General features: G+C 41.5%; 1 protein-coding gene across 2 annotated transcripts in view; it reads left to right on the forward strand.

Moving 5' to 3' along the window:
* Positions 1-616: 616 nt before the first annotated feature.
* AGMO (alkylglycerol monooxygenase) overlaps positions 617-15,787 on the forward strand; it is a 268,148-nt gene continuing 252,977 nt past the window's right edge. The window contains exons 1-2 of one of the 2 annotated variants that reach the window (XM_054020288.1): positions 617-968; positions 6,290-6,420. In XM_054020288.1, coding sequence (XP_053876263.1) covers positions 840-968; positions 6,290-6,420 — 260 coding nt within the window. In that variant the 5' untranslated portion in view covers positions 617-839. The remainder of the gene's footprint in view (positions 969-6,289; positions 6,421-15,787) is intronic. The other variant, XM_054020289.1, reaches the window with a different exon arrangement.

Genomic DNA, 15,787 nt, shown 5'->3' on the forward strand with positions numbered 1-15,787 from the left:
AAGTTAAGGAGCTCAGACAAGCCTACCAGAAAACCAAAGAAGCAAATGGAAGGTCCGGGGCAGAGCCACAGACATGCTGCTTCTACGCTGAGCTGCATGCAATTCTAAGGGGGGCCGCCACCACTACCCCACCTCTGACCATGGATTCCGAGGAGGGGATAATCTCAGCCATGCCTGAGGATACTGTGGACGGGGAAAATGATGATGATGAGGAAGACAACCCCCTGCAAAATAGTGTGATTTTTTTTTCTTTAAAAGTAGTGGAAAGCTCAAAAATGTAGACATGGGGGAACTGGACCTGTACTGTCAATGACTTTTTGAGAAACGAATGGGCCCGGAGGCTCATTTAGTAAGCCATGTTGTGTTGAGCTAGCTCTGATATCCAGAAGCCAGAGGAAGGGAAGTGGCTTAGTGTAGCTGGAGCTATAAAATGTGCCGCAAACTTGTAACAACAGAAAAAGCTGCAGCTAAACACTCAACTGAGCAATTAAAGGCTTGTCATTAAAAGAAGGGGGGGGGGTGACGGGGCTAAAATAAACAACAAATCCAAGCGGAAGGAGAAATCGGAGAAACTAAACTTTGCCTTATCTCTTCTTTTTTATATCCGAGCCCTGGGGGAACGTGTCCTGCGTGCTCCCCCGGGCAGGCCGCCGGCTGTGTGCTGGCCTGAAGGAAAGGGGAGGGATGAGGGAACTGCAGGCTCGGGCTCAAGCAGAGGGGGATGGGAGCGGGCTGCGGTATTCACCTGCTTAGCGGGTTGGTTTCCGCCTCTTCCCCGCAGACGGACTTTCGCCCTGGGATTTTCTCCCCTCCCTATCGCTAGGGAGGCAGCCGGAGCCATGGACGGCCTCGCAGCTCCGCAGGGAGGCCTCTCGGTGTCCCAGCAGGTCCGCGCGATGTTCTATGTCCTGCAGCCCAATGAAAGCTCCTTCGCCAGCCTCGAGGAGGTGCCCGATTATGTGAATAAGGTGAGAGCATGGCGGGGAGCTGGGCTAGGGACAGGAGATTTCGCTCTGCCTGTCGTCTCCCTGCCTGCCCTTCACTCCTCTGCCTCTGTGCCCTTTGCACCCCCATGCCTGCCCCTGGCTCTGTGCCCCTTGCACCCGCTGCCTACCACCTGCCCTTCTCTCTGTGCCCCTTGCACCTCTGCCTGCCTCTGGCTCTGTGCCCCTTGCACCCGCTGCCTACCCCCTCTCTGCCCCTTGCACCCCTCTGCCTGCCCTTCTCTCTGTGCCCCTTGCACCTCTGCCTGCCCCTGGCTCTGTGCCCCATGCCTGGCTTTACCTGCCCCCTCTCTGCCCCTTGTACCACCTTCCTGGCCTCACCTCCCCCATCTCTGTGCCCTTTGCACCCCCATGCCTGTCTCTGGGCCTCCTGCCTCTCCTTCCATGTCCCTCTCTCTATGTTCTTTTGCCTGTGTCTGCCTCTCACACACCAGCTGACCTTTACAGCCCTTCACTCTTTTCTCTGCTTGTCCCTCTCTGCCCAGATTTCACCTGCACCTCAGTATTACCAACCTCAAGCTGTCAAAAAGGAGTCTACCTCCCTTTCCCCATTGAGTTTGCCATAAAAATCATGATGTTTTAAAATGCTGCCTTTTTATTTGCCTTTTAGTTTCTGAGCCTTTAGGGTGCACTAGCTTCCTGTTTTCAAGCTTTCTGCAACCATGGGGACTAGGAACTTTTATTGTAAATGAAAGCTGAGATTTCCATTCTATTTCTCTGTACTAGCAGCTGAGGTTTTAAGAGAAACCTCAAATATTGTGAAACTGGTGATAACATCACAAGGGTTGACAATCTGCTGGATATAATGGGTGAAGAATTGAAATGGATAGCTTTAATAAAGGGGGAACAGATATTATTTTCCCTTAAGGAACTCGAGATAGTACTGTACCCTGCTTCCCAGAATATGCAGATAGATCTCTCTGCCCTGAAGAGCTTGCCACCTGACTGGGACAAAGAAGAAAGAACATGACTATTACCAATTTAAAATAATGAAGATAGTTAAAATGAAGGAGAAAAAGAAGTTTTGGGAGAGTCAGCTCAGACTTTGTGCCATGCACACCCCAGCTTTGGTTAATTTTCAGATGTTCTGCTCCACCCCTAGAACCAGTCAAAAGACTTGCTGTATCAGATGCTAGGGATAGATTCTTTATTATTTTATTATTGTTATCTGTAATGCAGGAGCACCCAGGAGCCTCAATTTGAATGGGGCCTTATTGTGCAAGACATTACAAATATGTAGGCCATGAATACCCTAGAAAAAGTTTACCCATATAGCTCTACCAGTAAATCCTCTTAATATAGACACAGTTTATGCTGGCAAAATAACTATACTGGCAAAAGCATTTTGATGATGTTAGAACTGTAGCTAAACTAGGGCTTTTGCCAGTATTTTTGCAAAAAAATTACACCCTGCAACCAATACTGGCAAAAGTTTCTATGCTGGGCATAATAATGACAAGGCCTTTCCTCAAAGAGCTTACAATTTAAAGGACAATATAACAGGTGGATGAGACAGCAAGCGATTAAGCGAATGGATTTTTGGGGGAGTGAGTGCAAAATGAATATAAGCAAGCTATATGCAAGGACTTGGAAAATGTATCAGACCAACTTATGTGTTTCTGGGGGAGGGACTCATCCAGTTGGCAGTGCCTTCTAAATCACTTGAGTATCTCCGGTGCTACTGCTGCTATTTATGAGTAGAGAGGGAGAACTGCAAAACTGAGTGCTGGGTTCCTTTTAGAACATGAAACCTAAACCTATTAGCACCCTTACCTTTAATATCAGCCTCTGGCTATAGCGGGATTCTAAAGCAGTGCCTTGTGGAGAAGCCAGCCCCTGTTTCTCACCAAAACTTCAGGCGAAAGAAAGGGTGTTTGGATTCCATTTTGGACGCTGGCCCTTGACCATACTCAGGGGTCCATTTTTCCATATCAATTTGTAGCTAGCTGAATTTGGAAATCCCTCTTCTCCTTAATTACCAGAAGGAAAAGGTACCTTTCTTCCCTCATTTCAGAGTATCTGGGATGTTGCAATATGGAGTGGTGGTTTCTCTCTCCCTCTGTGAAGCTTCCTGTCTAATGTGGGTGTAAAAAGATGGGGTAGACTCTGTTACTCAACCCTTCTTCCCAGACTCTATTTCTTGGGTCCTCCCCTGATTCCACAAATGGGCAGTTCTAAAGCTTGACTCTGCTTCTGCTCATAGCTTTCACAGCAGGCAGCAGCACTTTCACTCTACTTCTGCTACTTTGAAAATGTATGAGCAGCAGCAGAGACACTGAATGTCTGTGTCCGGTCTCCGGAATACATAGTATTGCTAGTCTCAAGTGTTCAAAAACCATGACTCGCCCCCCCCATCCCCTCTCCTAAATCATGAAATTGGCTTGAAAAACCATGAGAGTTTTTTTTTTTTTTTTTTTTTTTTTGAAAAGTGGCTTTCTTTTTATTTGCGTTCTGGTTTGTGTGTCTGTTGAGTGCACTCAGTTCATGTTTTCAGGGTTTTCTGCTCTACCATGAGAGCTAGAAACTTGTATTTCATTTTCATTGAAAGCTGGGTTTTTCATGTAATAAACTTACAAGAGCTGAGACTAAAAAAACACCAAATACGGTGAGACTCTCTCAATAATATCACAAGAGTTTGCACAGTGAAAATAGTATTGCGTCAGTTTACTTTCGGTTCATATTGAGAATATTATTTTGCATCCAGAAGGAGTAGACACTTTTTTAAAATGACACTTTACAATCTTCAGAAATTGATGATTTAAGTGCTCACTCAACAAAGATAGCTTCTTCCTCACTGCTGAGAGTGGGCTGTTCAGGCTACAGATTAAGGCTAAATGGAGTTCTTATCAATCCCAAACACCATCCCAAACCCACTTAAACTATTTCTGGTGGTGTGGTGGGCAAAAATATGGGAATTGGAAATGGAGGGGGAGGAAAGCACTTCTAGAGTTTGAAACCTAGATTAGTTGATCTCCTCGAATTGCTTTTTGACAACAACAAGGTTTGTGGGAGAGGAACAGCAGTTGACTTGGATTCAGACACTCAAATCATACATGAGAACTGTTTCACTGGCAAGCTGATTGGCAAGTGGGTAAGACAATATGAATGGTGCCCCCTCTGCCTGTCTGACATAGCACTCCCTGTTTGACAACCAACACTGTCAGATGGCTGCGTGTGACACAACCACACAATGGGAAATAGATTCTAAAAGCAGTGGTTGTAAAGGAGTTGCAGTAGTGACGAGAGTGTACAAAAGTCAAATATTTTAAGCAGCATAGTTGTTGGCAGGTAAAGCAAATAGCCATGCACAACATAACCATATGTTTCCTATTCACCATTCTCTCTTCATCCTTAAAGGGCCCCAAACTGGTGTCCTTTTCTGGGTCTATGCAATTTGCAGTGCTGTGCTTGCTGCTCCATAATCCCATGTTATAGTATGAAGGCCCAGATCTGGCTCCCAGTATGAGGTCAATGATCCCTTACAAGGACTGGGCCTTTAATGAGCCAATTATTCTCCCTACTGTCTACAAACTCATTTTTTAAACTTGTCATTGAGCTTTGGTTGAGAGGACGGGAAATGTTTGATGTAGCTATTTTTCTAACAAAATGCTGTATTTTCAGTCATATCTCAGAAAAAAATCATGTTTCCTATTTAGTATTGAAGCAGGTAATGAAAAAAAAGGGAATATGGTTTTATTGAGAACTGTCTAGGATTGTTGTATTTCAAACCAAAAATATTTATATTTATGTATTTATGGCTTATTGGTCCCAAATTATCAATATTGTATATGCCTGTTTAGTTTGTTCCAGGAAGGAGACCTTTGAGGCATTCTGTTGGCTTTAAGTCATTGGGTCTCCATTCCTTCCAAAAGGTTTCACATAATAATTTAGAGTCCAGTCCTGCAAACACTCATTGCTGGGCATAGTGCTTTAAAAACTTCATTGCAACAACTCAGGTCATGGTCGAGACCTGTATTTTCCACTACTGTGGAATTTGTCACAAAATTCATCCTTCCCTCAAATTTGGGAAGATAATATTAAAACTGGGACCAAGTGTTGCGTTGCCTTCTTGAGACTTCCCACATCAGGAAACAATATTTCTGAGTGGTTTAAGCCACTTACGTTCATCTTGGTTGACGGTTAATTCTGTATCCTAATGGGGGAAGTGTAAAGGTCTGTCTTGTTATCTATTCGACACCAGATCCTTTGGGCAGAGACACCCATCTATTGTGCTTATCCCACAATCCCTGCCTGCCTCTTGTGCCTTCCCAGTGCCAAAAGCCTCAAATGTCCCTTCCCCAGCTGTGCAAACCTCCTGTTTCCTTCCTGACAGCATCAGTAATGGATATATATATTTTGTTCAGCAGTACAAAAATCTGCTATGCATTGAAAACTGGAAATGAGGGGAGAATATAAAGCAAATTGAATTCAATATAAACATAAATAAAAGGCGCTGTGAATTAAACACTGCCTTAACAGTAGCAAATATTGTGTTCCATTATATGTTTGCAGGATTAAGTCTTTTAACTTGGGCCGAAATAGCTGATGGTACCAGCTCTGATTTTTTCATACCCTTGAACTCAAACAGTGACTGCACAAACATAAGCAAGCATAACCATACGTTTATCTTAAAATTCAAGTTAAAATCAATGTAAATTTTTAGTTCTTCAGCATTTGGTGTCTCGAGGTCATTATTTTTCCCCCAGTGAATCACAGTATATAAAATGCCCATTCATTCACTTGTAATCTGAAGATGCTGCTGATATGGCTGGAAAAGGATTTTGGCTGTACAAAACAATGTATGGAAAAGTTCCTGTAGCCAAAGTCAGCACTATCCTCCTGCCTCCATTCATAAATGAGAAATCATGTCCTATATGGAAATGCCATCCAGAATGAGACCACCTGGAAAATTTGTGACAATGTATATCAAGTGTTTATATGTACATGATGACATGCAATAATCAACTCAAATTTGTTTACAAATGAAATCAATATGTATTTATTTAACTTTTCCCAGGTAAAAAAATAATTATATTGTTCATATCCGTTGTTGCCATGAGTATAGTTAAGATTTTTCACACCTTAGCCCATTATGTCCTCTAGACACAACAATAATGCAAATAATAAATAAAAGAAAAGGCTTGGGGAGGACCATTCTAAAATGTCATTGTGGTATCTTCTAACATATGATGCTATTCTGAGTATCCTGCTTGCTATAGTGTTCAGAAATTTATGCAGAATTCAGTTTGTGTTGTAACTGCTCTTCTCCTCAAATCCCTTTTCAGGCTACGCCGCTTTTCATTGTCTTGATGCTGTTGGAGTTTGTTGTCAGTTGGGTTTGGAGGCATCAGGCACCAGGACTGATCAATGATAGCATAACTTCTCTCTCTGCAGGAGTCCTGTCTCGACTTCCAGAGTAAGTGTGATTATTGTATTGGCTTGATTCATTCCTCATTTGGAGGGAAGGGGAAGAATTACCTTATAAATATTAAAAGGTTGTAGTTAACCCAAATGAATTAGTCAAGAGGTAGATGCAGCTTTGCCAAAAATTGATTTTACATTAAGAAGATGTAAATTTATTTCTGAAATGTAACATGTAAATGTAAATTAAATGTAAAAAATTAAATGTAAATTTAATATTTAAAGGATATTAACCAAATCCAACTCCATCTTGAAATCTGTGGGGCTCCAGATATTGAAGAAGCTGTGACTTTGGTTAGGTAGACTGCTTCTTGTGTTACAATACAATGTATATTTAAATCTGTTTTCTTCTGTTAGCTCTCAGACAAGAGCAAAAAAATACATCTCTTGTTTCCATGGGTCTTTTTAAAAAGAAACTTATGTTGAAGTAATAAGGATAGGTGATAGATTTCTCAACATGGACCTGATCCAGTGACCATTGAAATCAATGGGAGTCTTTTGTTTAACTCCAGTGAGTTTTTCATAGGATTTTAAGGCCAGAGGAGACCACTGTGATAGTCTAATCTGACCTCTTACATAACTCAGGCCATAGGACTTCCTTTTATTAATTCCTGCTTTAAATTCAATAGCCGTGATTGAACTAGACCATATCTTTTAGAAAAACATCCAATCTTGAATTAAAAATTTCCAGTGTTGGAGAATTTACAGTATCCATATTCAAGTTGTTTCCTATGATTGATTACCCTCATGGTTAAAAATGTGCACCTTAGTTCTAGTCTGAATTTGCCTAGCTTCAACTTCCAGCCATTGCACCTCGTTATATTTTTGTCTTCTAGACTGAAACTATCTCTATTATCTAATTTCTGTTCCTTATGTAGGTACTTGTAGACTGTGCTCAAGTCACTCTTATCTTCTCTTTGATAAACTAAATAGATTGAGTCCTTCAGTCTCTCTCTATGTGGCATATTTTCAATTCTTGAACCACTCTCGTGTCTTCTCTGAACCCTCTGATATTTCAACATCCTTGTGGTGTAGACACCAGAACTGGATATAGTGTTTCAGTAACACCGCTAACATCAATGTCAAGTGCGGAGTTGATTTAACCTCTTCTCCTGCTTGATATTCCTCTATTTATACATCCAAGGACAGCATTAACCCTTTTGGCTTCAGTATCTCACTGGGCACTCGCATTCAGCTGATTATCCACCATGACCCCAAGTCTTTTCTAGTCATTTCTTCCCACGGTAGTTTCTCCATCTTGCAAGTATGGCCTACATTCTTTGTTCCTAGAATGTAGAATCTCAAACTTCATTGCACTGTGACTCCCTTCTGACAACAAAAATTACTACATGCCCCCAGGAGAGGGGACCGAAGCCTCACTGCCCCAGGTGGTGGGTGGTCAAAACCTGAGCCCCACTCCATGTGGGGGGCGCAAAGCTGAAGTCCAAGAGCTTCAGTCCTGGGTGAGGGACCTGTAACTTGGCCCTGCTGTCCAGGGCTGAAGCTGAAGTCTGAGCCACACTTGGCCCCGGGCAATGGGGCTCAGACTTTGGCTTCAGCCCTGGGCCACAGCAAGTCTACCCCAGCCCTGGCAAGTCCATTAAAACAGGGTCACGACCCACTTTGGGGTCATGACCCACAGTTTGAGAACCGCTGTCCTAGACATACGAGTTACATTTGGCTGTATTGAAGCACATGGGCCAAGCAGTCCAGATCATTCTGTATCGGTGACCTGTTCTCTTCATTATTTATAACTCCCCTTTTTTTGTGTCATCTGCAAACTTAATTAGTAATGGGTTTATGTTTTCTTCCCACATGTTGATAAAGATGTTAAATAGCATAGGGCCAAGAACTGTTTTCTAGGTGATCCCACTAGAAACACAACTGCTCAGTGAAGATTCCCTGTTGGCAGTTACATTCAGTTAGACAGTTTTTAATCCCTTCAATGTGTGCCATGTTGATGTCGTATTGTTTTAATTACTTAATCAAAATGCCGTGCAGTACCAAGTCAAATACCTTACAGAAATCTAAATATATTTTATCAACACTGTTAGCTTTATAAACCAAATTTGTAGTTTCATAAAAAAACCCTATCTGGTTAGTTTGACAAGATTTATGGCTATGGTTTTGGAACCATCCCCAGAAAGTATGGACTACATGTGGTTGTTTATTTCAGTTTTCAGGAGTAATAGCCTTAGAAGTTGCCATTTAAAGAATTAAGCAGATACATAGAAGATATCAGCTAGCTCTTTCCCAACACTGCCTACACAAATAAGAGATGTGAACTGTCAACATCAGAAATATTCAAAAGAAGTTTGCTTAATTCATTGATAATTATTTGGTTAGTTATTTCATATTACACCTCTACCCCGATATAACACAAATTCGGATATAACGCGGTAAAGCAGTGCTCTAGGGGAGCGGGTTGGCAGGGGAGGGGCTGCGCACTCCCGTGGATCAAAGCAAGTTCGATATAACGCAGTTTCACCTATAACACGGGATGATTTTTTTGGCTCCCGAGGACAGCATTATATCGAGGTAGAGGTGTACTATTTTTGAAGATGCTAATTATATCCAACCTGTTTTGCGTATCAGTTTTTATATAAACAAGAAATTCTTTCAGTAATTGATGAGCTGTGAAAATGACTGTACAACTGAGAAACCTCAATCAGATCTTATTTATCATGCTATATTTTCAGTTGGAATTAATGTTGTTTTCTAGAGATTGAGGCACATCAGAAATTTACCAAATCAAGTAACCATGTTTCTTATCTGGAAGGCCAGGGCAGATTATGATGAAGTTCAGGATGTATAATGAGGTTAGCAGTTTTGGTACCATGGTATAAGAAAGTTAGCAGTTTTGATACTATGTCTCATTTTTATTTTAAGAGTACTAAAATTCACCAGATTCATCCATCCCTGCAAAAATATTTATTAAGAAAAATTGCATTGTATGCATATAGCTCAATTTTGTAAGGTGCTGAGTGCTTTCCTCATAGTGGCACTCAACATTTTGCAAGATTTGGCTCTGTGAATGCTATGCACGTATTATTTTGCAAGGATGGGAGAATTTGGTGAAGTGAATGATCACTGAGGACACTCAGCACTTTTCAGGATCTGGTCCTTGGTGCTGGCACTGAAATGAATAAGCATACTGTACTAACATTCTTATCCGGCTCACTACTATTTTAATACTACTATGTGAGATCTGGGAACACTTTAGCTCTTTTCACAGTTGTCTTTTCAAGCAAGAACTGTGAAAGGCTTTTAGCTTTCTGAGAGTACATTCACAAAGCAATTACAAATCATAGAATTTAGGTGTTAATTGCCAGTTTCTAATAATGAATGCTTGCACTGTTTTTTATCAGTTAAAGGAGCTACGGACATTAGGTAGACTAAACAGGACAGGACTGAAAAAGAGAAGATTCTGTCGTCCTCCCCATCTGCCTTTTGGTGGTGTAAAAGAATTGGGATTTAAAAAGAAAGAGAGCACAAATTTGTTGCTGAGCTTTCCCCTTCAGTCAGTCCCTTTTCAGCAAGAAAAGGGTAGGGAAATCTGACAGAAACTGCTAAAACAATATTTCAGCAGAACCCACAGAGTCAGGGGAAATCCTAGTGCAAATCATTAACAGCTGAGGGTTAGATTAACACACCATTGATTGTATCCTCTCCCAGGGACTAATTTTCATTTTCTCAACTAGCTGAAATGGTTTGCCACTTCCTTAAAAAAATCTGTGGTTGAAACTAAAATGGTGTGCTTCAGCCTATTAATCCATTAGTTAGAATGAAGCTTCAGATGCGTCATCACAAAGAGGTTTTTGGATTATGGGGAAAATGAGAAGTCATGAAAACCAAATCAGTCTCTGAGCATAATTTTCCATTCCACGATCTGGGTAACAAAAGTGTAGCAGACCTGAGGGAAAACAGTTTTTATTCCGTGTTTTGTACTTCATTGGTAGAGAAAATGAAAAACATAAATTGTGGTTATTAGTATGCCATATACAGGCTATATATATATGAAATTTGTATACAAGAGAAAAAACTTATCAAACATGGGAGTGCATCTTTCTTATAAGCTCCCCTCCTAGCCCCCCTCCCCCCCCCCAGACTGTGCAGCATGTAATATAAATGCTTGTCATGGATACACTACTACTTGCAACATAACCTGTACACTTTAAAAAAAAAAATTGTTTCCTCATACTAAGTATGATATTTGATGGAAAGTAGTTTTTTTGGGGTAAACTGGATGAATTTATTGAACTTGATTCCAACGTGAATAGAAGTTGCAAAGTTTTGTCATTAACTTACAAGTTGTTGGGTAAAAAATATTTTGAGAGTTTTTATTATAAATAATTATTTCCCCCAACAAACTGTTGCCAGGATGCCTGAAATGTTGCTGTTTTTTAAAAATATATTTTCCCAAGAGAAGTCTTATTCCAGATATAAATATCTACTGAACAAGTATGTGTATTATTTCTTTCTGGTCCATTTCTTCTGTTAAAGCAGCAGAATATAAATCAATTCATAATGTGTTTGGGGGAATCATTTAGGTAGGTACCTTTTCAGACTAGTTGGAGAACTCTCCATTTGCTGTGCAGCCACACACACACACACACACACTCTCTCTCTCTCTCTCTCTCTCTCTCTCTCTCTTTGGTGGTCATGTCTGCAATGGAATTTTCCATTCCAGTGAGAAAGCTACAGTTTATCAGACTCTTTTTTTTTTTTTTTAAACAGAGGAAATTAAAGTTATTTGAAATATTGTTGACATCCAGAAAAAAAGAGGGGAAAAATGCCTTCTGGATTTTTTATACCATTATGTGTTTCATAAGATTTTTGCACCTTATTTGTGGCAGTAATATCCATGATGTAGTAGGGCTTTATTTCGTAAAGTTCTTCATATCTCATACACTAAGCAATGCAATTAATTGAGTTTGTGTACCAAAATTGTGTACATTCCTTTTCTCACGTAACCTAGCAAGTATAATTTCCAGACTTTTACATGACAAGTGGGGTTTCTACTCCAGTCTTTCAACAGTGGAGATTGATGTCATCTGAAAGTGTGAATAAGTGAAACTCCATGCCATAACGGTCAAAATGGAGTAGACAATCTGTGCCCTGAGAAGCTTCCATTGATTTAGAGGCAGAGAGCATGTGTACATACATGTACACATGCAAAAGCATGAGCTGGTTTTAGAGGGTACCTTAAAACAGAACTTGGTTATTAAAACATTTGTAACTCCTAACTTATTGATCACCCCTACTAGAGGAAAATGTGCAATTGACAGTTCCCTAATATCTTTGTTTCCATTTCTCTACTTACTAGCTTTACCCTGACTCCACACAAAAGTTACATCTGTTTAACTAAAGACATATTTCTAAATTGATCTAGTTAAACTGATGTGTAGACAAGCTTAATTTGATTTAACTCTGGCTTTTACTGATCTAGTTTAAGTCAGCAAGGAGTTGACTTGAACTAAATTGATACAAGCTAGAATTAAAAGGGTCTATGCAAAAGTTTACATCAGTTTAACTAAATCAATTTAGAAATATACCCTTAGCTAAACCAGTGGAATGTTTTGCGGAGACCACGTCTTAGAAATCAATCATTGTGAGTAACTGCATGGTGAGCCCAGTTTTGTACCCATTGAACTTGATCCCATTCTTTCCATTGACCTTGGCAGTTGCTAGGTGGCCCCCGTGTTTGAAAGAAAGCCATTAGACTGGTTTGTTCACACACATGGGTGTGTAGGAACATAGATTGTGACCTATATTTACTGGGATTTGAGATGGGTTTTTATTTGTTTAATAACCTTTACCGCTCAAAAGTTCCAGCCCCTCCTCCCCAAATCCGTTTCCCAAACCAGGTTATAGCACACTGAATTATATTACATGTTTTCTTGTTCTTCATTAAGATAAATGGGCTCAGTTTGCATACTGTGCAAAGATGTAATGTACTATCTATATTTTGTACCAGTGTGTCGAGTACGTCACTGTGTAAGACACAATATATTTACTAGATAATGTGTTAAGCACAGTCGGTATTCCACTAGATGGAGTACAGGAGCAGCAGTTTTAAAAGAGGCCAGCCTAATTTGCTGAGTCAACATCCCGAAGTTCTGGAAACTAGAAAAAATGATTCCTTAATTATTTCTAAAATCAAATAGCACAATTTTAAAATAATAGACTTTCAGAGCTGCATATAATAGTGTGAAAAAAGTGAACTGTGGCTTTTTAAGACTCAGGAGCCTGACCCAAGCTGTTGATTTAGAAAATCCACATGAATATGTAAATATTTTTTCCTCATTTCACCATATGACATAAAATAATGATTCATTACAGTTATTGCATTACATTTTTAAAGGGCTGTTACTCCTTTCTGTGTTCTCAGAAAATTCACATGAATTTATTCTGGGCTGAATGGGACATGTCCATCCCTCATTCCCAACTGGTATATGATACTGGCGAATGCCATGTGCCTGATTCTGGTCTCACCTACAAAGCACTGTAAGCCCATTGGGTTCAGTGGGAATCACTACTTATTTACAATAGTGAGAGATCAGAATCAGGCCCCATGTTGAAAGAGATACTGAATGAACATTGCTATTTCTATAGCATCATATATGTACATGGAACTCATATATAAATACAATTATTAAGACAATTCTCTGTGGGCGATTGTAGTCTTAAGAACCCATCCTGCAAATCCTAAAGCCTTTTCTAAACATACAAGTTGTGCCAGTTACACCAGTATAGTTAAAACAGTGCAGCCTCCCTAGGCCTACACAGTTTTGTCAACAAAAGTCAGCTTTCGTTGACAAAAACAGTGGAGGTGTACACACTGAAAAGCCCCTCCCGCCAATGTAACTCCTCTGCTATGCTGATATCATAAAACCACCTCGACAAGTGGCATAGAGATTTTTGCAATGTAGTTAAAGCAACACAGCATCAGTGTAGATACTGCACTTGGTTATGTCACTCTAATTGACCTCCAGGAGGTGTCCCACAATGCCCATCTTGACTGGTCTGGTCAGCAGTTTGAACTCCACTGGCCAGAAGGTACACAGGTATGCACCCCTCCCCCATTTAAAGCTCTTCCTGTTTGCTTGTGTGCACAGTTCACACAGCATCTTCCCAACTGACCATGCCAGTTTTCCGCAGCCAACGCTGCTTTCCCACTTGGAGCACACTGGAGCTATTGGATCTGCTGAGTCTATGGGGAGTAGAGGCTGTGCAGTCACAGGTTCGTTCCAGTTATTGGAACTTTGATACCTATGGTCTGATTGCTAGTGGATGAAGGAGAAGAGGCACGAGAGGGACATGCAGCAGTGCCGTGCTAAGATCAAGGAGTTGGGGCAGGCACACCAGCAGGCAAGGGAGGCTGCACGCCATCCTCAGCGGTGACTCGACCGCCAAGAGCCCCGTGGATATTTTGGGGGGTCTGGAGGCAGTGGCCAGTGGACTCAACCCCAATGATGAAGAGGTGGATGACGAAGTGGAGCTGGAAGACGACGTGGAGCATGTGGCAGGATCGTCCGGTGGTGTGGCAAGTCAGGACCTCTTTTTCACTTCAGAGGGGTCTAACCAGTCCCCACACTCTGGCTCTGGCACACAGGATTCAGGAGAGGGGAGTCTGGAAAGTACTCATTTTGCTTTGATACTGCATGGTGAGAGGAGATTGAGCTCTCGTGTATTTTGTTATATGGTAGAGAAGGGATAAGGGACAGAAAATAACAACAGAGACTGTCCATCTATGCAGTGGGGCCACGGTGGAAAAGTTTGTTAATGTACACAGGTATGTCCCGGGATTTCTCCATAGAGATCTCTAGGAAACTTTCCTGTAGGTACTCAGCAATGCTCTGCCGAAGGTTCTTTGGAAGAGCTGCCTTAGTTCTTCCCCTACCGTAGGAAACTTTGCCATGTCACCAGGCAGTTATTTCTGCAGAGATCAAAGCACACCACACGTGAGCAGGGTATGGAGCTGGTCTGAAGCCACACTCTTGCAGGAGATTCACCCTTGCATCCTGGGTTACCCTTAGGAGTGAAATACCAGGTTTGATTACCCTAGCCTATGGAAAAGGGTACCAATATTCAGAATAGTTTCCCTAGCCGCTTGTAGTATCTGCTTTAGCAAACCACCTTTTATCCCTTCTTGCCCATTCTCCCTTGCCAATCCTCCCGCCCAAAACTCATCATATTTGGGACTCACGCTGACCTGTGTGCTAGTCAAGGGACAGTGAGAAAGAGGTAACTGTCTCTGTTGATTGTTTCTTTGTCTTCTGCCCTTGAGGACCCACCAGCGGAGTGCCTCCGTCAGATAAGGTGGCGAACCAGGAGGAGTAAGCAGGATATGTTTTGCGAAGTGCTGCAGTCAACAGATAAAGCACATAGCGAAACGAGAGTGGAGGGAGACAATTAATGAAAGACTGAGACTGGATATCCTGGAAAAGACACAGGGGCAGGAGTGGATGATAAAGCTCCTGGAGGGCCAGACAGAGATGATGAAGTCCTTTATTACCCTGCAATCTTAACACATCCGTGCACCACTCTCCTTGCAGCTACTACAGAACTCCGGACCAGGCCCTCCCCAAACTCCCTCTCTGCATTCCTCATGTGTTCCCGGTTCCTCTCATTATCCATGCACTCCACAGCTAGGGACTGGTTTCCCAATGAAAGCTGGAGTACACACAGCTGTGAGAGCCCTAACCACGAGACTGATCCTCATTGTCACATCCCCACTTTGACCAAAAATTTGTGTTTTGTCTTGTTATTAAACTTAAGTCTTTGAAATAAAATGAATCTTTATTTGTGACATACACACATCAGTCATTGCTAACATTGAAACACAGTGGCTAGAGGTAGGAATATTTACATAGCACAATTAACACTCAGAAAGCAAGCACTATGGGATAATTCAAGATGGCAAGTAAACGTTTCCTGGCTGAATGTATCACATAAAGACATGTTACTGAGATTCATTGTCAAAATACTCCTTCAAAACCTCTCTGATTCGAATAGTCTTCCACTGCGCCCCTCTAATTGCCCTTGTATCTGGCTGCTCAAAATCAGCAGCCACCCGATCAGCCTCAGTGGTCTATCCCTGGGGAAACATTTTCCCCCTTTGCTTCACAAATATTATGCAGAGCACAGCAGGTCACGACAACCATTGGCATATTTTCCTTATCGAAGTCCAACCGGACAAAAAAACCAGGGCTAGTCACCTTTTAATCGACCAATTCAGTGCTCATTCAGCACCTGCTGAGCCTGTTGTTGAAGCACTCCTTGCTGTTGTCAAGGTTCCCAGTGTAAGGCTTCATAAGACACAGGAGTCATAAGTAGGCAGGGTCTCCCAGGATTACTAT

This window comes from Malaclemys terrapin, chromosome 2 (assembly GCF_027887155.1).
Source record: "Malaclemys terrapin pileata isolate rMalTer1 chromosome 2, rMalTer1.hap1, whole genome shotgun sequence".
Taxonomy (NCBI): domain Eukaryota; kingdom Metazoa; phylum Chordata; order Testudines; family Emydidae; genus Malaclemys; species Malaclemys terrapin.